This window comes from Patagioenas fasciata, chromosome 3, assembly GCF_037038585.1.
Source record: "Patagioenas fasciata isolate bPatFas1 chromosome 3, bPatFas1.hap1, whole genome shotgun sequence".
Lineage (NCBI taxonomy): Eukaryota > Metazoa > Chordata > Aves > Columbiformes > Columbidae > Patagioenas > Patagioenas fasciata.
Window position 1 is genome coordinate 57634150 of NC_092522.1, and position 23406 is coordinate 57657555.

General features: G+C 41.9%; 1 protein-coding gene across 13 annotated transcripts in view; it reads left to right on the forward strand.

The window, feature by feature from the left end:
* SASH1 (SAM and SH3 domain containing 1) overlaps positions 1-23406 on the forward strand; it is a 540217-nt gene that overhangs the window by 502555 nt on the left and 14256 nt on the right. For 5 of the 13 annotated variants that reach the window (XM_071806401.1, XM_071806402.1, XM_071806404.1 and 2 more), the window contains exons 9-16: positions 6685-6817; positions 9618-10453; positions 14320-14391; positions 16797-16940; positions 19098-19233; positions 20244-20413; positions 21505-21714; positions 22375-22525. In XM_071806401.1, the coding sequence (XP_071662502.1) occupies positions 6685-6817; positions 9618-10453; positions 14320-14391; positions 16797-16940; positions 19098-19233; positions 20244-20413; positions 21505-21714; positions 22375-22525 (1852 nt within the window). The other 8 variants (XM_065833555.2, XM_065833553.2, XM_071806409.1 and 5 more) reach the window with 7 other exon arrangements.

Consider the following 23406-nt stretch of genomic DNA (forward strand, 5'->3'; position numbering starts at 1 on the left):
ATTTACGTGACCACTAGAGAATAGAGAAGCTGTGTACGGTCAGTAGTACAAACGTGGAGAAATCTAAAAAGAATATTTGGCTAGGTGGCTTATTGAAATCAGCTAGTCATCAAAATAAATAGACGTTTAGTCCTGCTGTGATTTCTCGGTGTGATTGATCTGTGGAGAACCCAGATTAACTGGTCATTGATTATATGGTCCTGAGTAAGGGCAATCTTTTCTTGTCTTAAAGTGGGTGCTGTCATGATATGCCTTTGCTACTGCTTTCCACCACTGGATAGCAGTGCTCCTAATTCATAGAGGTTTTGATCTGTGTTTTCTTGTGTTCCAAGAAGAATTGACCAAATTCTGGATTTGTCCCAAGGTTTGGGATTAGGTATGGCTGACTGTAAGAGGAGTACCAGTTTAATTGAGCATATCAGCGTCTGTTTCTTAGGAGGGGAAGTCTGAGCCCAGCCTAGAAAGAGGAGAAGTTTGAAGTCATGCAACAATGCTTCATATAGCCACAACATGTCTAATTCTAGACCAGTCTGAGATTTCCGAATTAAATGTAATTTGCCTTTCCAGTTCTTTGTGATGTTCTTTTTTATAGCACTGAAACCAAGGAAGGGTTGAGTATTTAAGTTCACTAATTTAAAAAACATCTAAGCAAGGTTTATTTTTCTGTCAAATTAGCCCTTTATAAAGGGAAAGTCACAGGAGGGCTTTTTGTCAAAAGAATTAAAAAGTAAAAAATTTTAAAAGCCTGGTAAAGGGTTTAAGTGATATTTCCTATAGACACAGCCTCTACTCTAGCAGTCGTGTTTGAGGGTCAGTCTTCATCCTGGCTTTGCAGAGATTCTCTGTATTTTTTTTCTTTCACTGAAATTCCATAGACAGTAATTAAGGAACTGGAGGCCAGCAAGAGGTCAGCAAGCCTTCGTCAGTGAAAACAGGGATTGTTTGCCATGTACAACACTCCCTTTTTTCCTTGTGGTGAATAGAAGATTTGCTTAGAGCCGATGACTTATGCCTTTCTTGCAAGTTATGCAGCTAGCGAGTAACTGGGGGAATCAATCAGTGAGCAGAAAACAGCTAATTGAGTCCAGCATCATGCTTTTTTCTTCTTTACATATCCAGCGCTGGAATCGGAGCCAGTTTGGTGTCTGATAATGTAACTCCAGAGAAGAGGCATTTTGTGCGAAGGATTCGGAGTGAATACAGTACTTAAGAAGAAGGGTCCAGTCCTAAATTTTAGGGTTACGAAGCTGACAGCAGTTGAGGACTCAGGGGGAATTACTCGAAACTGAGCTTTAGGCCTATAAATGCCGAAGCTGGTAAGTCACTGAGCATGTAGCGTGATGTGGAGAGGATGCACCTCCTGTTTCAGAGAGGGGGAAAGAGAAGAGGCTTTTGTGGTTATTCTTAGGCACAGCACAGCATGCATAGCTTTTCTCAGTTCTTCTCTTCCTTTCCCTGGGCTTTTAAGTTCTTTTCTGTTTTGTTTTCCTGTCTCTGACTTTATCCAGGCATGTTTAATAAAACTGAAAAAAAAAGTTAGAATGGTTGGAGTTTTTTGGCAGATGTAAAGTCTGTTAGAGAAGAAAGGACACGTGTAGCCACATCTCCTGAAGAGAACAGCAAAATATCTTTGCATTTACTATAGAGCTTGTAGTTCTGAAGTGAGCTAGCCAGGACTGGGGAATGTGATATGATATGCCCACGAGTCTGAATGTGTATTTTTGCCCCACTTCACTGAACAAGAATTGTCTGATAGCCAAAAATAATTGCAGCTTAGACTTAATAAGATATTAAGAGATTTCCTGGTTTCTTAGATGGGAGTTTTACTAGAAATTTCAGTTTGAGGTTGAATTATTACTGGGCATAAAGCAAATTGTAAAGTTTTAATGTCTCTAAATGGCTTCACACGGCTCATGTAAAAGTCACGTATGTTTTTGTTTATGGAGCTGAAAAGGATTAGACAGTTAGGATGGCTATAACTGGATATTGTCCTAGTGTTTCTTAAACATTTTTATTAGGACTCTGCTAGCAGACTTTGCCTATCTTGTGTTTTTAAGTGCTGCTGCTATAACCCTGAAGTGTTTCCAAACATAGCCCTGCCGACAGTTAGCTATTTACTTCTGGTTTACATTTTGCCAATTAATTCCAAGTACTCTAATAAATGTTAGTTTTCTGTGTGTGTGTGTGTGTGTGTGTGCATGTGTGAAGCACTAATTCAAAGGGGGAGGTTAGGTTTGTTATTTCTATGGTGTGTGGAATGGGCTGGATGTTAGAGAGCGGCAGAGCACGGCGTGTGCCTTGCCTGCAGAGCAGCCAGCAGCCTGCATGAGGAAAGTGAGAGAGAAAGCAAAGAGGACAGAACTACAGAGAGCTCCTTGAATATCAAAGTGCATGTGCTAATTTCCTATTTGTTCTTGAACGTAAGGCTTTTTGCTTTGATCTTACATATGAGATGATGCAAAGCATGGCCTTTAGCCGTGCACAATTAGGAGAAGTATTCCAAGCAGAAGAGACACTAGAGGTGGGAGAGGAAATTGATCTCTCCTGGACTTGATAGCACCTTCATAGGTTTGTGGCCTCATTTGTTAGCGACGAAGAGCTGGGTGGTGGGGATGGGCCTTGGCCTCTCCACACTTTTCCAGCCGTGTGGTACGTGGTGGCTGCGGCCCTTTGCGTGCAGTCCTGGGTCTTTCCAGATGCTCTTAATTTAGTCCCTGTTTCCCTGTAGTCCTTCACACGTTTGCATAGCTGAGATCTCCAAACTGGCGGGGTTCTGCACCGTGAGAGCATTGCAGATGTGTCGGGGATGCACTTGCTCCAAGCCGTGCGGGGGAAGGCGGCTCCACCCGGCGCAGCCCCACCAAGGGCCCTGCAGGCTTCGCCGGCTCCCCTGCAGCCCCCTCAGCCCCTCAGGCTTCGCCGGCTCCCCGGCAGCCCCCCTAGCCTCGCAGGCTTGCCCAGCCCAGCCCTGTGCTCTCTCTTGAAAGCAAGCGCGATTTTTGTGCATCGACTTGGCCAGTTGGTTATAGTTTAAGGCTGTGGAGCCAGCTGTCTGCAATCTGATGTAATGTTGCCCTGGAAACCAGAAATGAAACACTTAAGCATTCACCACAGAATTACTACATACAGCATTAGCCAAAATAATTAAAAAGTTGAGCCATATGGGGGCTTTCAGATGATGGAAAAATTTGAAGCGAAGGGGATGGAAGTTAAGTTGTTCCTATTTACAGTACTGCAAATCCATTTGTTTTCCCCTTGGAGTGCAGGGAGAGGCTTGCTCTGGCGGCACCCTGTGGGGACAGGGAGATGGAGGGGCCTCGACTGTTTTACCAGGACATTAAGGATGCCAAGGCTTGGCCTAATGGGACAACCAGGGGAGACATTAGTGGAGGCGGTGCAGCATGGCCTCCTCCCATGCTGGGAAGCCTCCAGCGTAGCCTCTTGCAGACACATCATTCTATCTTAAACATGCCATGGCTACCCCTTTGCAGTGCTGTCGCACACCAAAACGCATGTGAAGTGGGGAGAGGGTGCAAGGGGGACTGACAACTGGGAGCATCAAAGCCTCGTGCTGAGCCCAGATGCTAGAGCTGTCCAAGAAGCCATTTTTCCCAGCCCACCATGCGTTGGGGAGATTGGGGTAATTTTCCCATCTGAAGTCAGGGACAGCCACCAAAGAAAACAGTTCGGTCATGGTGGAAGAGGGGGAGGGTAGAGGGGGTCGGGGAAGTCAAAGCGTCGAAGTTCAATGATTTCCAAATATGTCGCTTACAGCCTGAATGCTTTACATTTCTGTTTTCTGTTTAAAATTGGCTGTAAAAGAAAGCATTACTTGAGCTGGAAAATGAAGCTCTGTTTCCCATGTGCCAAAATGGAAACTTTTGATAATTTCAAGGCCTTTTTTTAAAAAAATTGTTTCAAAAACAGGAAGTGAATTGAAAGTAACGCTTTTTTCAAAAAGGTTTTGTTTTCAGGGTATCAGCATTATTTGACAAAGTTTTCTGAGCAACACCACTGGCATAGTCACCAACATTTTCAGGCCTTTTTGCATAAACTTATTAGCCATAATTTTCCTTTACAGAAGACTTTCCATGCCACATGCTACCCAATATGATAGGAAATAGGCTGATGGAGAGGGACTGACTCTATTTTCAGTCAGTCCATTATCTGGCAGCTCCCGTTGTTAAGCACGAGCTGTTCTCACCTCTCTCGGCTGAGCACCAGTGCTAGGAAGGATCTGTCACTGCCTGCAGAGGACCCTGGTTCAAAGGGTGCCAGGACTTCTGAAGCAGTGGGCAAAAACAGTTAGTGCTTGATTATGATGGGACTTTATTTGTTCTGGAGTGTGGTGGGGAACCCCTGTACTACCCACTGGGATTTGATGACAGTACGTTGCGCTGAAGCTATTTTGGTGTTCACTTTCATGGTGATAGTAGTGAATGCAAATGTCAGACATTGTAAAAGCTTTTGTTGTCACTGTTGACTCTTCACAGCCCTGAGGGGGGGCAGTTCTTTATCAGATGCCAGTAAGACTGGTTGTCTATTCTTTGATGAAACCCTTTGTGGGAGGACCAGGTATGGGCTGTTCTCTAAATTGTACAGAGCTCACAGTTTTACAAATGGTCTTGCAAACCAAGGATGTATCAAAAGCTATGAAGGAAAGCAATGACTTAGAGCAATTGCATTTAATATAAAAATATTTTGAGTGCAGAGTATGCATGATGGTTGCTTGCCAGGATGCGCTTAATGGCCTAAGAAGTCTTGACTGAACTTCTTGATTATGGTCAATAATCTATTCATCATCTTATCTAAATATGTCTGTCTTGTTGTTTGACATGTTGCTAAGTTGTCTCAACCATAATCTCTGAACTAATGCTCATCTTGCAGCTTAATTTATCTTGATATAAACAAGTATGGTACTCCTCTTTACAGCCCTGTTTTTCCCAAAGGAAGATTATTAATTACCTAGCCAGCCTGTACCCATAATAAACACATTCCTGTGGCTCTCGGATGGCAGAATGGCAATTCCTTCTTGTTTTGGAGTACCATGAAGTTCATGGGAAATAGGTAATTGGCAGTGCCCCTGCAGAAAGTGGCTAAAGTTTGCTCTGGTGTGGTTCTGCTGGCCTTGTGAGGTGCGTGCCAGTGACGTCAGCTTTCCAGGCTGCCCCAGCTCCGTTAGACACCGTTCATGTCTTTGAAATTGTACATGTGCATCTGCAGCAGCTAATTGGTGTCCTGCCCCATGGCATCTACTGATATTACCACATCCTCATATTTAAGTGTATTAGAAAAGCAGAAAGTGTTTTTTATATTTGGGCTGTCTTTTATTTAGCCTCCAGTTAAGAAAAGCCAGCAGTTTTGTTGAGGAAGAGGAGAGGGTGGCGCTTTTTTTTTTTTCTTTTTTTTGACTTGTACTTGTTGAGGGTTTTTCTTTTTAAAAAGTTTAATTAAGGAGAAAAAAAGAATGAGCGTGCTGTGGAAACCCAGATAGCTGTGCCGACAGGAAGTTGCACGAGGGTTTTTGAGCCGACAATTAGGAATGCGGTGAATTGGCTGGGACCATGGGTGGAAACAAAGTAAGGTATACGATCCATACCACGCTCCAGCTGCAGCCCGCACCACGCACAAGAATGTGCAGCAGCACGCAGTGCCAGGGCTGTCCTGGCTGAGCCATAGAGCCCTGCTGGCCTCCTCTCCCCTTCTCTTCCCTTCCCTTCCCCCCACCGCTTTCCACATTCTGAACTGATTAAAACAGAGGAAGTAGCACACTGAACGTTGAATCTGGCTCGAAAATCGAAGTCGTCTTCTCGTTCACAAGGCATGGATTGTTTCAGCTTGTTGTGTCACTGCTGCTGGAGAGAGGGGAATTTTTTTTTGTCTCTGTAATGTTTGATACTTGAGGGAAAACAGCTGGAACTGAGCATACTGGATCAGATGCAAAACGAGACGGGATGCTGGGGAATATGGACTGCACTGTATATCTGAAAAGGTCAGAGTTTTCCCTTGGTCAGTGCTGGAGAAATGCTGTGTCCATCTTAATTCCAGCCCCGAGAGCCTTCAGGAGGAGTGCAGGGAGGAGGAAAGGAACATTTTGTAGCTGTGGCAGTTTGTGAGCGAGGCAGATGAGGTCTCCTCCTTCCTTTTCCTTACCATTTCTTTCTTGTGCTTCTGGTTTTGATTTTCTGGGAAGACTGGGGGAAAAAAAAAAAAAGAGAAGTCGTCAATGACAGAGATTCAGTTTGGAGAAGCTGTTTATAACCAGGTTTAAACAGCAAGTCCTGAGATGCCAGACAGACCAGTGACTGACCCAAACCGCAGGAGCATAACTGGTATGGTAAGAAGAGCCCTGGGAAAGAGCCCTGCCTGAAACTTACTGAGAGAGGACGTGGAAGTAGTTATTACACAATGCATGGGAAGAAAGATGAGGGCAGGAATGAATTTCAATGCCTAGGATCTTACGTTGCACAGATTTAGAAATCAAAATGGTATGTCATGCTTTCAGAAAAAGAAAAAAAAAGAAAAAAGAAAACCGTCAGTAATTTAATGTTTCTGTCTGACCTGGGCTGAAAATGTTACAGAGCTGCATTGACACAGCGCAGCAGATGAGCTGGGTTAACATGACTTGAAGGAGCGAGCCATGGAATTGCTACTTTATTAATATTCCCTTTGTTTCTTTGCCAGTCAAGAGAACAATCCGATGATGAAACAGAGGAGTCGGTGAAGTTTAAGAGGTTGCACAAGCTGGTGAATTCTACTCGCAGAGTCAGGAAGAAACTTATAAGAGTGGAAGAAATGAAAAAACCCAGCACAGAAGGTAAGAAGCAATGTGTGTATGGTTAAAACTGCATGTGTGAATACATGTTTGTGTTGAGAGGGGACAGCGAGTGGAGGGCTGGGGGAGCGAGGAGGGGTGGAGTGTTCTTAAGGGACAGTGGGAAAGACTGCCTTGTCTGTGGAGCATGCTTTACCAAAGTAATTGCATTTTGAGACGGTGGAAGGAGGAAAGTGACAGCCTAGGATGTGGTTACTGCTGATCTCCTGGTATTCCCAGAGCAGCACTGGAGAGCCCCTTATTAAGAGATTAGAACTTGGTTTATGTTTTATGCCTCATGCTGGGGAGGGAATGAGACTAAGAGCAATCCCAGCTGGCTGCCCCACAGGCTCAGTGAGGAGGTAAGCGGAGCCACCAACACATTGCTCCCTCCTGTGAGGCCTGGGACAGCACACAGGTGAAGCTCTTGCTAGTTTTGGGAGAGTGGTGGCTGATTGGTGGTGCAGTTGCGCCACATGTCATTGTCCTGTGGCAAAAGTACAGAAACTCTATCAGACATTCTTGTGGGGTAGCAACTGCCTCGTGTAATATAATATTAACTCCTACTTTGGGGGAGCCTGCTTGCGCTTTGGCTCCTCAGTGAGCCCTGCTGCCAAGAGAGAGGGGGAGAGAAGGGAGGAGAAGGAGGGTGGGGATACTGAGAAGCAGAGTTCAGCCCCTGGGAACGCTGTGCTGCAGAATTAACTCCGGATGACTTATATCCATGTGTGAGCACTCGGATTAAGAGCCTGAGCCTTAGGAGCCTCGTTGCACAGCCTGGCTTAAGTACTCACTAGAGTTGTGAGGACCCCTCAATGTTAGTGGATCCGCCTCAGCTTTGCAGTGAGCTGAGCTGTGTTATGATTCCTTCCTAGTGCATTTAAGGAGAACCTGTGCATCTTCTTGGGTATGTGGCAGGAAGCTGTTGGCAGATTTGTGGTCTAGCGAGCCTCTCTCCTGCGTGATGATGGTGTTACTGGCTGGTGTGAAAGGCACAGCCAGTCTAGAGCTCTGGACCAGGCAGCTGTCTTGGTCTGAAAAGGCTTTGTCATGTCATAAGACGTGCATAAAGCTAGGTTCACTTGGAAGTAAAAACATGGTTTATGAGACAAGGCAAACAAAAGGAGGCTAGAATGTGCCAGTATCTGAATCCATATGTATTTTGTGTTTGTCTGCTCCTAGTGAGCTAAGTAACTGAAGCTTCCTAATTCCTGGGCACCATTCTTATATAGCATTTAAAAACAAATCACATCGACATCTGTGTCATTATGGCTTTGTGTCATGGACTCACTCCAAATAACATCTGTTATAGTGTTGACACACAATGCATATTTTACAAGCTGTTTAAAAACATATTTACTCAGTGGACTCAAATTGTTTATCAGCACATATACAGTCCCAGGAGAATGTCTATTTCCTGTTCAAATTGAGAAACAGAGGGGGAAGAAGAGCAAGCTGGACAGTCCAGTGAAAGTGGTGTCAAAATTAGACTCCAGTCTACAGACCTACCCCAGAAAAGTTCTCCAGAGTGAAAGCTGTGTGTCAGATGTGCTCCACAATCCCTTCGCTGTCATAGCAAGTTTTATATTGATAAAACAGCATCTTAGGTTGCAGCAAATATGTTAAATCTGTTTTGCCAACAGTGAATTGAAGATGGACAGGAAGCTTGTATATGGCAACTGATCTTTTATCTTGAAATGTGTCTCATTATTGAGTTTAGTAAATCATAGATGTTTTGGTATTGCTCCAAGTTTAGCTCTACTGTAAGACTGTAGAAGCAATCAAAGATGAAGGCAAAGTTGGGTCAGGCAAAAAATTTATTTTGGCAAGAAATAAATACAATCACATTTCACTGTGTGTTTCTGATGCATACCTGTGAATGCTGTGAAATTTGTCGGGCAGAACTGAGACAAATGTTTACTTTCTACTTGTTGTTACATCTAATACATGAGCCTATACTTTGTTCAGAACAACACACAGGAGAAAAGTTTTTTTAGATGATAAATGTGAAAAGGAATTGCCATTTCAGGTCCCTTATTCCCTTCTTTCCACTCCAAAAAGGAGACCTGGCTGTTTTCCCACCTCCAGTACTTGCACTGCAGAAAGCCTTCTTCCCTTTCTGTGAAACACATATTTGGTGAAAACTTAGTGTTTCTGTCATTACCAAGACACTGTTGCAGGCACACCCGCAATTTGGCCTACTTTTGTATCTTTGCATCTGTTTAAGCAAATTGTGTGTAATTAAAATTGATCTCTCTTCTCCCAGCAAAAACCCCAAACTTTTAATTTCATCCTAGAGTTCAACTCCATAACTTTCTGGGGAAAATACTGCTTTCTGCAGCAACACTGGATATTGAAAAACTGGACCTGAGAAATACTAGGGGCTTTTTTAATACGTGGGTATATTTCTGACCTCATGTAATCTCACTAGAGCTGAGCATTATATGCAAGTATTGGAAGAAAAACATGAGAAGCAGATCCCAGTTTTAGCTTCTAAGAGGTTCTTAGAGCATCTCTGGTCTTACTTAGCTGCAGATGAAGGAGGGGAGCTTAAAATAATGATGAGTTTACTTATGGGATGCTGTCGCCTGTCTGCTGTTAACTCATTGCAGAACTCTCACTTAAGAAATTGAAGGAACTGCTTTAGATTTATCCACTCACAAATACCTTCTGGGCTGCTTATATCAGGAAGAGATTTCTTCCATTTTAAGTAGGTGGTATCTTAAATAAATACAATAAGTCTCTACGGGAAACAGAGAATTATGAACGATGACATGTGCTGTGCTACTTTTGTCCCCTGTAGGTGTGGAAGAGCACTCGCTTGACAACTCTCCTATACTGGATGACAGATCAGCACTTTACTCTGGAGTTCACAAGAAACAATTCTACTTTGATGGCTCATGTGAAAAGCAGCCAGAGGACGACTCGGACTCACTCACTACTTCTCCCTCATCCAGCAGTCTTGACACATGGGGAGCTAACCGGAAGCTGGTGAAGACCCTCAGCAAAACTGATAGCCGTGGCCTTATCAAGCCTCCCAAGAAACTCGGGACATTTTTCTCTTACCCAGAAGAGGAGAAGACCCAGAAAGTTTGCCGCTCCTTGACAGATGGGGAAATGAAGAAGAGCCTCGGCTCCCTGAGCCATGGGGTAAGTACAGAAAGCATTTGCTTTTATGACAGCAACAGGCACAAGCACCATCTTCTGGTGTCCCTGGAGGAGATTCAGAGTGTAAGGAAGCAGATCCGATTGAAGAAAATGGATACTAACTATTCCTGTTCCAGAGCTTTTCTTTGCCAGCGCCCTGCTAGGAAAGGAGCATCCCCTGCAACTTGTGACCTACAGTTACTGCGGCACAAAACGAAAGGGGGTGGAGGTTGTGGCTTCCCAAACAGAAGGCTACGAGGGCGCACTTCTGTCAGCGAGTTCAATATTACCTATGTGGTGGAGAGAAGCCTGTACAGTCACCTCAACCTCTCACAGCTGGTGCGTCCCGTTACTGACAGGACCCTGAGCAAGGCCGACAAGCAGGACCTGAGGAGATGCCTGCTGGAGGAGGATGAGGAGGCCAAGAGGAAGTGGGCTGCCACAGTGGATCGCTGTACTAAAAGGGTTCTCTTGAGAATCCACCAAAAGTCTGTGAGTCAAAGAGTTGCCATGAAGGTGGTCTTCCAGTTTCTGTGGGGTTGCAGTCAACACTTTCTGCTTTATACTTGCAACTAAAATTCAGTGCTTCTGCTTTCCTTGCCGTTAGAAACTCTTAAGCGCTGTAATTCAGCTGTAGGGGAAGACTTTGATACAATCCCATCAGAGAAGAGTTTTGTTGAGTCTGCAGTTTCTGTGTGTACAGAATAACTCAATGAGAGAGAGAGCAAATATGACAAAATGCTGCTTTTAAAATTCACCTAGTGCAGAAACTGAGATCACTGGTGAACAGAGGAGCCTTGAGATGATGTAAATGTATTCTATGTGATGCTTTCAGAGTCGGTGTTCTCTTAAAGGGATACTGAGAGATGAACACCATTTTTGGAGGATTAGAGTATCTCTAAGCAACTGTGCTGTGTTTCTCTCCTGTTGCTGTTGCCTCATATTGGCCCTCCCCTGTTTGATTTGCATCTCACCAGTTCACCCACCCAGCTCTGTATTCTCTGTTATACACACAGCTGCAGAAAGACAGGGAGTTTTATGTTATGTAGACACTGCCCTCCTGCTTGCTGCTTACCACCACCAAGAAGTGCCCCTTCTGCTCTGTCCCTGCCCACTGCTTCTTCTTTCTAGTGTGAGGTGAAGGTGGTGCCTTCCTTCAGAATCTTGCAGAAAGGGAACTAGGGGTGACCAAAAAGAGATATTGTGCTGTACAATGGGAAATTAAGTGATTTGAGCACTGCAGAGAGATCCAAAGCTGTTTTCCTGATTATGTGACCCAGTTGTGATAGTTCCCTTAACCATGATGCTGAGTTTCCTAGGAATTTCCCACTGGGGCCAGCCAGATCACCAGAGCTGAGCCAGCTACTCTGTTGTCTAGTTGACAACGTAGATATGTTCCCTACTTCAGTGGGTGGAAACAGCAGTGCACCCATAACGTCAAGCAAGATATTCCAGTGAATGGTACCGTAGAAACAGCTTTTCCTCCTAACTACAGGTTAGCTGTGGGAGGTGACCAAGCCTTCATGATTCCCTTTTTGCTCTTTGGCCACAAAATAGGTAGATTTTTTTCTAATTGGTACTATGAACGTTCTCTCTTCACAGCTTCGCTATTTCTTCTGCTTTGCCTGCTTGCCCTGCCATTCACATGATCCTGTTTATCTTCACAGACACTGTCTTAAAAGACATTGTTTTCCCATAAGGACATTACAATGATAAGAGAAACCTTACTCCTCCTTCTGCGGGTTGAACAATAGGGGTATCTCAGGCAAAAGGGCATACTCTTGTGTGCTAGAGATGCCCCATAATTAAAATACCCCATAAAACTGCCTTTGTAAATACAGATGACAGAAACAAGCTTTTCAGTTCTTCTAATAAGTAGTCTCGCTACAGTAATTTCATTATTAAAACCACCTGGGTTGGCTTTTGCTTATTCGCAGAGATATGAATGGAGAAGAAATTGATAGAGTTTTGTTGTTGTTGAGGAACTTGAACTCCTCAGTCAGCTGCTCCTCCAGCCTCATTTGAATGGGAGGAATGGTGGAGCCACACTGCTCTTAGTAGCTTTTTCAACACACTCCTTCCTGAAACTGCAAAAAGCTGGAAAACTTCAACTAATGCCCCTCCTTCTTCCTAGAAAGACTTAACGTTTGTTTGCTGCAACCTCAGGGAAATTGCAATGCCTATGTATTCAGTGGAACTGGTCACTCTGTCTTGCCTTGCTGTTCATTTTTGTCATTTATATTTGTTTCAGTGACCTGGACATGCATGAAATTTTCAAATCGCATCAGTTTTTCTTTTGTCCCAAAAGGATAATACTTTTGATTGCATGGCCATTCCATTGAATATCCCTCCTCATCCACAGACCTTTTGCTTGGGTACAGTATTGCCAGGGTCACTACTGGAATCTGAAGATGGAAGTCAAATGTATGAGGACATCCATAATGAAACAATAAGCATTGATATTATGATATATTTATTCAGAAGCTTTTAACCAACAGATACTTTGCTCTCTGAGAAGATTGATTTAGGAGGAGCTCTGGCTGGTTTGACAGACAACTTTGCTCAGAGCAGTTCCAGATGTCCTCTCTTCGTTGCTGAGATTACCATACACTGTAGGATTAGATAGAATGGACTCTTCACAGAAGGATGACATTACTCATAGCTAAACGTGCTGTGTTGTAAAAGCTGATCTTATTACTTGTGGTTGGTCTCAAATGCTTTCCAAAACAATTTTTAAAAGCTATGCCACAGTCACATTGCCTTCTGGGAAAGAAAAAAAAAATAAATAGAAAAATTCTACATCACAACACTCTTTTTAATGTGTGTGGGGCATAGGCAAAGCTGGCTTTGAGTACTAGTAGAGTTGTAGTGGGTACAAAAGCTGTCTTACAAGCAATGTATGTTCACAACACACAACTTACAAGCTGGAAAAGAAGACTTTTAAAAAGCTATTAATGTCTGTGCTGATTAGCAGTGAACAGGTCAGGAAGAGTGCTTACTTTAATAGAATTAATTGGTGTAATTGTTTATTAAGTGGCACAGTTTATAGAGTTTGCTTCTTCCTAAAAGAGTGTCGAAGCAGACTGGTAGTTCTCATCACAGTACTGGCTGGGCAACCTTTGGTAGGTCTGACCTGATGCTTACCTGAGTTTGAAGGTGTCCTTGAAGTTACTCCATTGGGTAGTTCAGGCCCTAAGAACTTAAGGTTTGCAAGTGTTTGATCTTCTGCCTCCTGTTTGTCTCAGCTCAAACTCTGAAGAGAATACTTACAGTAGATATCTGCAACCCACACTCGGAGCCCAGAGCTTAAGTTGTGCAAATGAATTGGAACTGCCATACCTTAATTTCTCTGAATTGCCCTGTAAGACTTCTGGCAGAGCCAGGTACTTGAGTACTGTGCAGCTGGTTGTTCAGTGACCAAATAAAAAGTCAAAGAATTTACCTTTTGGACTGCAAAGTAAAAGCTGGATTGTCCTTGAGCTCTCTAGGTGTCTGGTCTTTGTTTCAAGTGGCACCAAAGCTTTAGCAGAGATGCCTCTGCCACAGTTAAACTGTTGGCTGTGGTGATGCAGCTGTATTGAGTTTGGTTGCCCTCTGCTCTTGGGAGGGAGCAGTGTCCTACTGCAGATTTTCTATATTTATTCAGGATGAATTCAGCCAAAACTGCGTCACTCCACCAGGTGGTTATGGCACTGTAAACATAGCGTACTTTCTCCCAGAAGTATCAGAGAAGCCGCATAAGACCACAGGTGTGATGGTAAATACCTAATCTGGAACCAGGGCTTGCTGAGTCTCTGGGAACACGGTGCTTATGGACACCTGGGCTGGTTTTTCCCTCCTCTTATGAAGGGCTTGTCCTACAAGGCCTCTAGCATTTTGCTGTATTTCAGTGGGAAAGGAGTCTATGCAGCTATTCCCAGAAGGTAGGTTACTCAATGCTTTAAAAGATTGGTGTTTCTCCGTTTCAGTGCTACTGTGGACTTATTCATGAAGGCAGATGGGGTAGTGCTGAGGTGGAGTTGCCAGCACTCTGGAAAACTTGATGCATAACATCAACAATTTGCTCAGATGAGAAAGTCTCTTTTACTTTTAAAAAAGAGTAGGCAATAGATGACTAAACAGCAGCAAACCTTGGGCCAATGAGTTGTCTCTGGAAAAGATAAATCACTCAAATTACTTTATGAAAGATTTCTTGATTTATAATCTCCCATCCTTTTGTTTGTTTGTTTGTTTCCATTTGTGCAGACATTTGTGTTTTCACTGGTGTGCTCCAAATCACACACTTTTTGAGCGAGCTAATCGTTGTAATAGAACTATATCCATTATCCATCTTTTTTTTGTTTGTTTGTTTTTTTCAGAGAACCTGTAGCTTTGGAGGATTTGACTTGACAAATCGTTCCCTTCATATTGGAAACAGTTCTGACCAAATGGTGAGTTTAAGACAAGAAGGAACAGACTTGAAATAGCATTAAATGAAATGCTCAATGGAGTTATAATAGACTGAAGTGTAATTTAGGTCTGTAATAACAGCTTGGGGATCCAAGAAAGCAGAGTATCTTCGTTAACCTCAAGCTTCCTTAGCTTTGAGAATAACATACCCACCCACATCCATGTGTGTATGAGTATTTATATACCATATGTGTAAAGAAGCAGGAAAGAGGGATCAAAGCGCAGATCTGGGGGCACATCTGTGGGTTATTCTGATGTCTGACTTCCTCAGAGCATCACTCCAGGCAAAACATACGATTACTATACTTTCTTGGTGAAAATATTTACAAGATGGAATGATGAGGCAAACTTCCATTCACTGAAGATCTGCAAGTTATTTGGGTGGAAGTCATTACGTAAGAGATTTATTATTTGTTTTCTCATTGTATCTAAGAGCTCTGGAGTAGACTAGGGTTTCATTGTGCTGGGTGCTGCACAATCGATCTCAGAGCTCTTTGAGTCAAAGGGAAAAAAACCCTCCCCTGAGAATTAGTTCCATTTTATGTTACTCATGTTGATCCCAGTGTTACTGCTGATCAGCCTTGCGGCCAAAAATAACAGAACAGAAATGAGGCAGAATATTATATCAAATGAAATTGCAAACTCTTTTTTTTTTCCTTTTGCCCATATATTTTTTTCTTTTGTGTTTCAACATGGGTTCTGTTCACCTGAAACAAGTCTGAATTGTGAAGTATCTTATATGCCAGAATTATATTCTTTTTTATGTTAGCTGGATTTTTTGGGGTTGTTTTTGGTTTTCTGATTATTTTTTGTTAACATCATAAATTGCCCCTAAACTGGCCAAAAACTATGGGTGGTTATTTTATTCACCATTTTTCAACTCAGTAAAAAAGTTAACTTCCAAACTTACAGTGTTTATCTTTAAGCATCAATACTTTAACGTATTTTGTTCAGATTGGTTTTGATATAGGGAAGTGTGAAATCTAGATTATTTTTTTCCCTACTAGGATCAGTAATGAGAGAGATGCAGTGCACCAGAACAATGGATGCAGATCAAGGGTTTTTTCTTGAAAACATTTAAGTCCCTTAAGTGGAAGGCAAAGAGCTGTCCTTAATTTTTTCTGAAAGACCAAAAGTTACCAAAGAAGTTTTAATCACAAACAGCTTTTGAAGGAAGAAATATAGAATTGTTAGGAATGAAGTATCAGCTGAATTTTGGAGAAACTTTTGAGAGAACAGAAGTGTATTATAGCAAACAAACGTCAATTTAGGAAAAAGGTTAAGTCTTTTATGTAGAATATAGTGCATGCTTATTTTAGGGTTTGTTATCTCACATACCTTAATTGTCCTCAGAAGGATTATTGAACCAAGTCAGACACCAAATTCAGTAGTCAATCTATTTGGTCAAACAGATTTTGGTTCTTTTTGCATTGTGATTTTTGATGCACCATTACCAGTGGAGTTGTAGAGCTGCCTTGCTGCGGTTCCTGACACACTGTAGAACAAAAGACTGTGTTGAACATGCTGCCCAGACAATCTGAATAAGGACTGAATCATACAAGTAAGGCTGGCAAAATGTCAACTGATCCATGTTAATTCTTTGTGTGTGCTTGTGGCATAAGTAAGTGCTAGGTATCTTCAGCTGGTTTAGGAAAGGTTAAAAGCATTCAAAGCAGCTGGCCTTTCTCATTCACTATATATGGACCAGCTAATTTGGTTTAGCAGTACCCTTTTGTGTGTTTAAGAATAGCTGTGCAAGTGGTTGATGGGTTTGGTAGCTTTTTGTGTATTTTTTTTTTATAAACAATCCGCAGTAAAACCACAGAGGTGGTCATCAAAAGAGGTTAACTGAATGCCTGTTTGAAAATAAAAATTAAATTTGGATAGCCAAATGTAGGTATCCATATACAGGCAGATATATATTTGGCTAGGACTGGCTCTGTAACCTCGTCTAGATGTTACTGCTCCGGTGGGGGGATTGGACTAGATGATCTTTTGAGGTCCCTTCCAATCCCTAACATTCTGTGATTCTGTGATCTCAGAGGAATCTTTACTCTTTTCAAATTGTATGTAATATTGACCAACATGAGCCACAACACTGTTGTATGTCAGGAGATCTTAGCCTGAGTTTTCTATTTGGTCAAAATACTTACCTGAAACTCAAAGGGATAAAGGCATTCTAACAGACCCAACACAAGGAAGGGGTACAAACCAGGCCTTAGCAGTAAACTACAGTGGACCACGGCACTGATTTGCACAAGGTCTCAACAGTGAATTTAGAGCAGTAAACAGGACGCCATGCTGCTGGATACCTCTGCAATGACTGCTGACTGAGGAGGGAAAATGGCTTACACTTTACAGGCTTAAACCCTGTTTTACTTTGCAGGGCAAAGAAGGAGACTTTGTTTATAAGGAAGTGATCAAATCACCCTCTGCCTCCCGTATATCTCTGGGCAAAAAGGTGAAGTCTGTGAAAGAAACAATGAAGAAAAGGATGTCTAAAAAATATAGCAGCTCTCTGTCTGAGCAGGTATGTAAGGTCTGTAATGGAATCCACTTAATAGTGTAGAAGTGATAATCATTATTTATTCCCATGTTTTAAGGCATCTCTGAAGAAATTTCTAACAAGACTATGTAGTGTGGCTTATTCTTATGTTCTTATAGAATCTCTCACTGTGAAATAGCATCCTATAGATGCCAAACCATGAAAATGCATTTTAAGATTTTCATTCAAGTAGCTCATCAGCAGAAGCCTGTGACTGATGGTATTACACATCTCTCTCTGTATTTTCATTTCTTTATCTATCATCAGTATTTATTAAGGGAACCGATCTGTGACATGGGGTCACAGTAATATATTTAATCTGCGATTTACACCTTAGTTTAAGTTCCCAGCATAACTTCACATACACAGTTCCTCTCTGCTATAACAGATTTTTTCTCCATCATAGCTTGCCCCCTGCAGCAGCCCATTAAAACAGATGCACAATGTAGTCAGAAAGTGGCATCCCACAGAAGATTTTCCTATTATTCTTTCATTACAGATTTTTATGACTTATTCTTAAAGGCAAACCTGAAGTACATTAGTTGTAAATCAGGCTTTGAATTTCGGTGGTCTAGGAACAATTGTTGCCTTTTTCCCTTCCACTATACTTTTTCCTTTCTTTGGTGGAGCGTCAAAAATTCTTCGGCCTTTGTTTAAAACCAGTCTTGCCCCTTGAGCTCTGTAAAGCAGAGCTTAGAATGCAGAGCTGGCTCTGGCCAACATCGCCCCCAGGTGGCCTCTCACCGGCCGCTCGGTGGCCGGAGCTGCCGGCAGCGGAGGATGGAGACCCGGACATGGCAGGGCAGCCGTGCCCCACCACATCTGCCTTTTGGCATTAATGCGAAGTGCTAGTGCCTGTAAAAGGAGCAGTTCGTAACATTCGAAATAACAACGCCAAACTGCAGGGTCTGGAGACGGGATAGAGAGGCAGAAACATGACTGGTTTTGTGCACTCTTTGCAACATTAGAATCCATTTCCTGTAGGACTATTAGCAATGCTTATTCATACCCGGGGCAGAGCTGCAGTTACGGGTATTTAATTTAAGTTTACAATTAAAACATTTTTAAGTCTTACATGATTTGATATTGATAAGAAGATGCTCTGGTGTCTGACTGGCCTTACAGTGCCCCCCTGCAAAGTCTGCCTAAGAAAGGGATACTTTGAGAAATGGGTTTACAGTGAGTTAGCAGTACTTCTGCTCTCTAGCTCTCTCCAAGATTGAGTTGACCTCTGAAGTCATATGCTGGGATGACTTTTTTCTGATGATTCTGATGCATGAAAATCATAGCTTTCATCTAAAAGTTTTATGACAATACCTCTCCACAAAATCTCTTCTTGTATGCAAGCTACAATTATTTTGCTTTCAAACCTTTTGGTGCAGTCGTTTTAGAATATTTGGACCTTTCTGGCATCGTGACTCAGACCATATGTCAGCATCTCTTCCTGTATCCAAAAAAAAACCAAGCAAAAGCTATTCTGCCCACAAGTATCTACCGCTTTGCTTCACAGAGGCTGACAGAATTTCAATTTAGGAGAGACACTTTTTGATTTCCTGAAATGCTTGTCTGAATGAAAAGAGAATTTGTCTCGCCTATTGCACATGTAGTAAAATCTTTTTATATTTATGCATTCATGAGTATTTATACTATGCACAGGCTGCATTTTCAGTTTATTGTGTTTTTTTCTTCAAGGTAAATGAGCAAAGATGTCAACAATTCACTGGGGGGGGAAAAAAGTACATTGCTGTGCATTTCAGTTGCATTGTCTGATTTGTTTGTATTCATTTTTGAACAAAATCCTGATTCAGAAAGCTGAATTTGGTATTAGCTGTTTTGCAAGTACTGCTGGCAAAAATATCACTTGTCACTAGAACCTTTGAATTGGGAGTTTTGTGTAATGTTCCTTTCTACTTACAATGCTACCTTTTTCAGACTGGACAGTTTGCTCCTGTCCCCACCACGCCTAATAAAGTGAGCTTTCTGCCACAGCTGAGTACCACTAAATAAGTAGATAGACATAGAAGGTTTCATCCTGTCTGATAAAGAGCAGGAAAAGAGAATCTCTTTCCTTGGAGATGAAGGAGCAACTCCTGTCAGTGCCTGTGTACTTTTACCAAACTGAAATGGTTCATTCCCTTTTAGGAGTCCAGTCCTGGGGTTATGCCGGGTTCTCCACAGTCACCTCCGCCAGACACCGACTCCTTGGACAAACCCAAGCTGAAAGCTGGTGGCTCAGTAGAGAGCCTGAGGAGCTCCTTAAGCGGTCAGAGCTCAATGAGTAAGTTGGGTTGCAACTGTGTTTCTCCATTTCTGTGGCTTCAGGGAGCAGAGATCTCCACAGTAAGCAGAATCAGAGAAAGGCAAAACAGAAGCAGTGGTTAAAAAGCAGAAAAGCTGATGGGTTAATCATTAAGAGTTTACAAAGAACTATAAGCTCTTTGGTGCACAAAGGATCTTTTTTGCTTTGTGTTTATACCAAGCCCTGAAAAAGTGAAATTCTGCTTTCTGGCTGAGTCTGCCGCATCCTGGTATTGTAATATAAATCATTAGAGTGAGAATTACAATCCTTGGTCCGTAGTAAACAGTCTTATCTTCATGCTAGATTTCTGTTGGGCACTCTTGATGGGCTTCCCACCCCCCACTCCAGAGAAATCTTGAGGTTCTCTTATTACTAGTTAGAGGAGTATTGTTTAAAACCTATCCGGTTAAGACTGTGTCTACACAAAATAGAACTTAAGTGAGACAGAGATGGTGTCAACTTGCCTCACTGTGAATTACTGATCAATAAAAATCAAGAACATATTGGAGAAAAAACTGAAGAGAAAGCTTCATTTTTAAATAACTGAAAATCTGTTTGTAAAATCATTTGCTTTTTTTTTCTTTTTTTGTGATATCAATACAAAGTCTTGCCATAGAACAAATTCTGGACTTGAGGGGAGCTTTTTTACCTCACACCACTATGGTTTTTTTGTAGGCAAAACTCCCCAGAAAGATGACTTCTCCTGTGATCTACCATAGATGAGACAACAGTTAAACAGTTTCTCAGTTTAATATAGAAGAGCTGAAACTGTGAAAACAGGAGTGCAAAGTAGATAAACTAATTCTTCCATCATATATGTATATGAATATAAATATATATATAAGAAATAGCAGAATTTAAGGCCTTTACACTTTGATTACTATGTTTTGTAGAAAGAAGGCCCATTTTCTGTTGTGCCTCTATTTGTTTCTGAACCTTCTTCACGAAGGGATTATTTTTTGTGGACTGATATTACATCTTTCACACAGGTGGTCAGACAGTGAGTACAACAGATTCCTCAACCAGCAACAGGGAGAGCGTGAAATCAGAAGATGGTGATGATGAAGAGCCTCCTTACAGAGGACCTTTTTGTGGAAGAGCCAGGGTTCACACTGATTTTACTCCAAGTCCTTATGATACAGACTCTCTGAAGCTCAAGGTGCCAGCTATATCTGTTTTTAAGGGGTCAAACTTTTGTTTTGGCAAAATTCTTCATTAAGAGCTCTTTGAGAGAACTATATGATTCTTAGTCTTTTAATGAGGTTTTATGTGTTTTTTGAAGCCCTTTAACCTGTCTTAGTCTGATACATTTAAGATTTGCTTGAATTATAGCAAATGTTGTAGAACATAAGTTAAGTATTAGTATTCTTCTTTGTCCAGGGAAAGACAGTTGCATCTTTAGTTTCTGGAAAAATAAAAATGCACCACAGATTTATTTTCATGTTGCAAGTATTTTTTTAAAAAGGTCGGAAAAATACTTTGTCTGCCACAAGGAATTTTCAAAATCCTCAAAGGAAATGTGGATGCACCTACATGTAGTGTCTCTTGATGATATTTCAGTTAATATAATTTATTTTGAGCTAATATTGAATTACTTTGCTGGCTGTGAGTTGTCATCCCCCCCGGCCCGCTTTAATTTTTCTGGATATCAGCTTTTTTTTTTTAAAGTTGTCCTGTATTCAGTTCAAACTACCTGACTCCTTACAGTCATTACTTAAAATTTCAAGGGCAGCTAATTCCTATTATAGCAAATGTATGTAAGGTAATCTCTTTAAGGATACAAAACCAATTGTGCATCCATTTCTTTGTTATGGGCAGGAGCACATTAGGAAAAGCAACAGTGTTACATGATTCCTTCTGCATATGCCTCATTTCTCCAGGAGATCTGATGTGAGATTGTGCCCATATACACTGAGCATGTTCTTATTTGTACTAATTTCAGATAGTTGCACAGCTTAGAGACATTGTACTAAACAGCAGTGATGTGCTACCAGGATGTAAGCAGGTTTGTGAATCTGGACAGCTGGGGTCTGTTCCAGGTTCTATTGTTGATTTGTTCTGTGGTCTTAGGTATGTCACTTAATTCCTTTTTCTTCCATTTGTAAAGGAAGTATAATCAGAAATATTTGTGAAAACTTAAGAGTTTTGTCCATTCTGTGTACATGAAAATCTAAGAGAAAGTGGGTGTACTTGCTTGGATATCAATCAGAAAGCATGCCTGAATGGCTTTCTTGCTTCTTGGGTCTGCAGAAAGGCGACATCATTGATATCATCAGCAAGCCCCCCATGGGCACTTGGATGGGCTTGTTAAACAACAAAGTTGGCACTTTCAAATTTATCTATGTGGATGTGTTAAATGAAGAGGAAGAGAAGCCAAAGAGGCCCACCAGAAGACGCCGGAAAAGCAGACCACCCCAACCCAAGTCGGTTGAGGATCTCTTGGATCGCATCAACTTAAAGGTCCAAATTCTCTCTTTCTGTTTACCTTACCCTTCAGTTTTGCTTGTGGGAAGGGGGCACACTTTTGGAGTTGTTAGTTTCGAAAGCTGCACACCAGGTTCATAATCCTAAGGATTGTGACCCCACTTAGCAGAATCAGGTCTTAACTGCAGAGTGAAAATAGCTTTGGCCACACAGAACTGCATGTCAGGCTTGATGAAGTGCTGCAGGCTGCGTGTTTATGCACTTGGAGACTGTAAATCGTTGCATAGTGTGCCTACTGACTAACACACGTCTTTAAAGAGGAAGTTATTTTCCATGTTCCTGTTCAGAAAAGCTAGGGATAAACTGGTGTTGCTGTCATTCACCCTTGGTACTTCTCCCTTCATACAAAGCTGTGCCATATTGTGTGTCTGGGCAGAGTGCTACCCAGGCCATTGATTATAGTGCATTCCAAATACAAAAATATGTGCAGCATTCTAGTTCTGGCACAGCTGCCTCCCTGAACTCTGAGCAATGTTTATGCAAGCTACAGTCCTATAATTTTGCTGTTATACAGTGTTTTGCATTTGCTAAACTACTGCTTTTTTGTTGGTTGTAAAAATCTCTTCTAGTATCTTTATTGAAAAAATAAGTTGAATAAGTATGTTGTCTTAAAGCTCTTTTTTTCTTTTTATGCAGGAGCATATGCCCACTTTTCTGTTCAATGGTTATGAAGATCTGGATACCTTTAAGCTTTTAGAAGAAGAAGATTTGGATGAACTGAACATCCGAGATCCTGAGCACAGAGCTGTTCTCCTCACAGCAGTGGAACTTCTACAGGAGTATGATAGTACGTGGGATTTTGAGGTTTTCAGTTTTACTAGACCTCTGCCAAGAACCTTGTGACCTCCCTAAAGCAGAAGACTGGTTCCAGAATTTTGACCTTTTTTTTTCCCCCTAATCTAGTTATTCCAGGGTAATCCTGTATAACAGCATGTAGATTTTTGAGGAGTGACTGAAGACTTGCATTTGTTCAGCCAGAATTCTTTGTTCATGTAAGCCCTGTTACCCAGCTTATGTGACATCAAGTGTACAATGCATACCCTGTAGAATACTGATGTTTAGGAAGAAATCCTGAGATATAACCTATTCAAATTAAGAAGCTGAGGCATGGAGAATAGGAAAGAAGAAACTTATAAATTCGAAGAGAGTGAGATTATCAAGAGTAAGAAAAAGATCAAGACCTGGAGGGCTGTGAGGAAGGGAAATGTGAATTAAACTTTCTCTTATATTATCTGCAGGTGTATATGATTCTTGGACTGTGAATTGCAGGATTGTACAGGCAGCTTCAGGTTGTACTCAGGACAGCACAGCAATTTTAAAAGGGAGAAAACAGATCAGTACAGTGCAAAGAGTGAAAGATGGTTACCCAGCTATCTAAGGTGCAGCAGAGCAATTCTGCCTGTTGTACAGACGGTCTCAGGCAAGCAGTTGCAAAGATGAGGGGGAGTAAGCTATGGGAGTCAAATTTGATGGCATCTTTGCTGCACAGGAGGAAGCAGGGCTATACCATCCACGTTGTAGTCACGGTAGAGTAGAATCATCTGAAAGGCAAGTGTAGCTTGAGACAGAAATTTAAATGCGCTCAGTACATAGTTGCAGCAAGTTAAGACAGTACTGAACTTTCCCTTCATCCCGAAGTGTCAGCAGAAGTTGAGTATCCCACTGAGC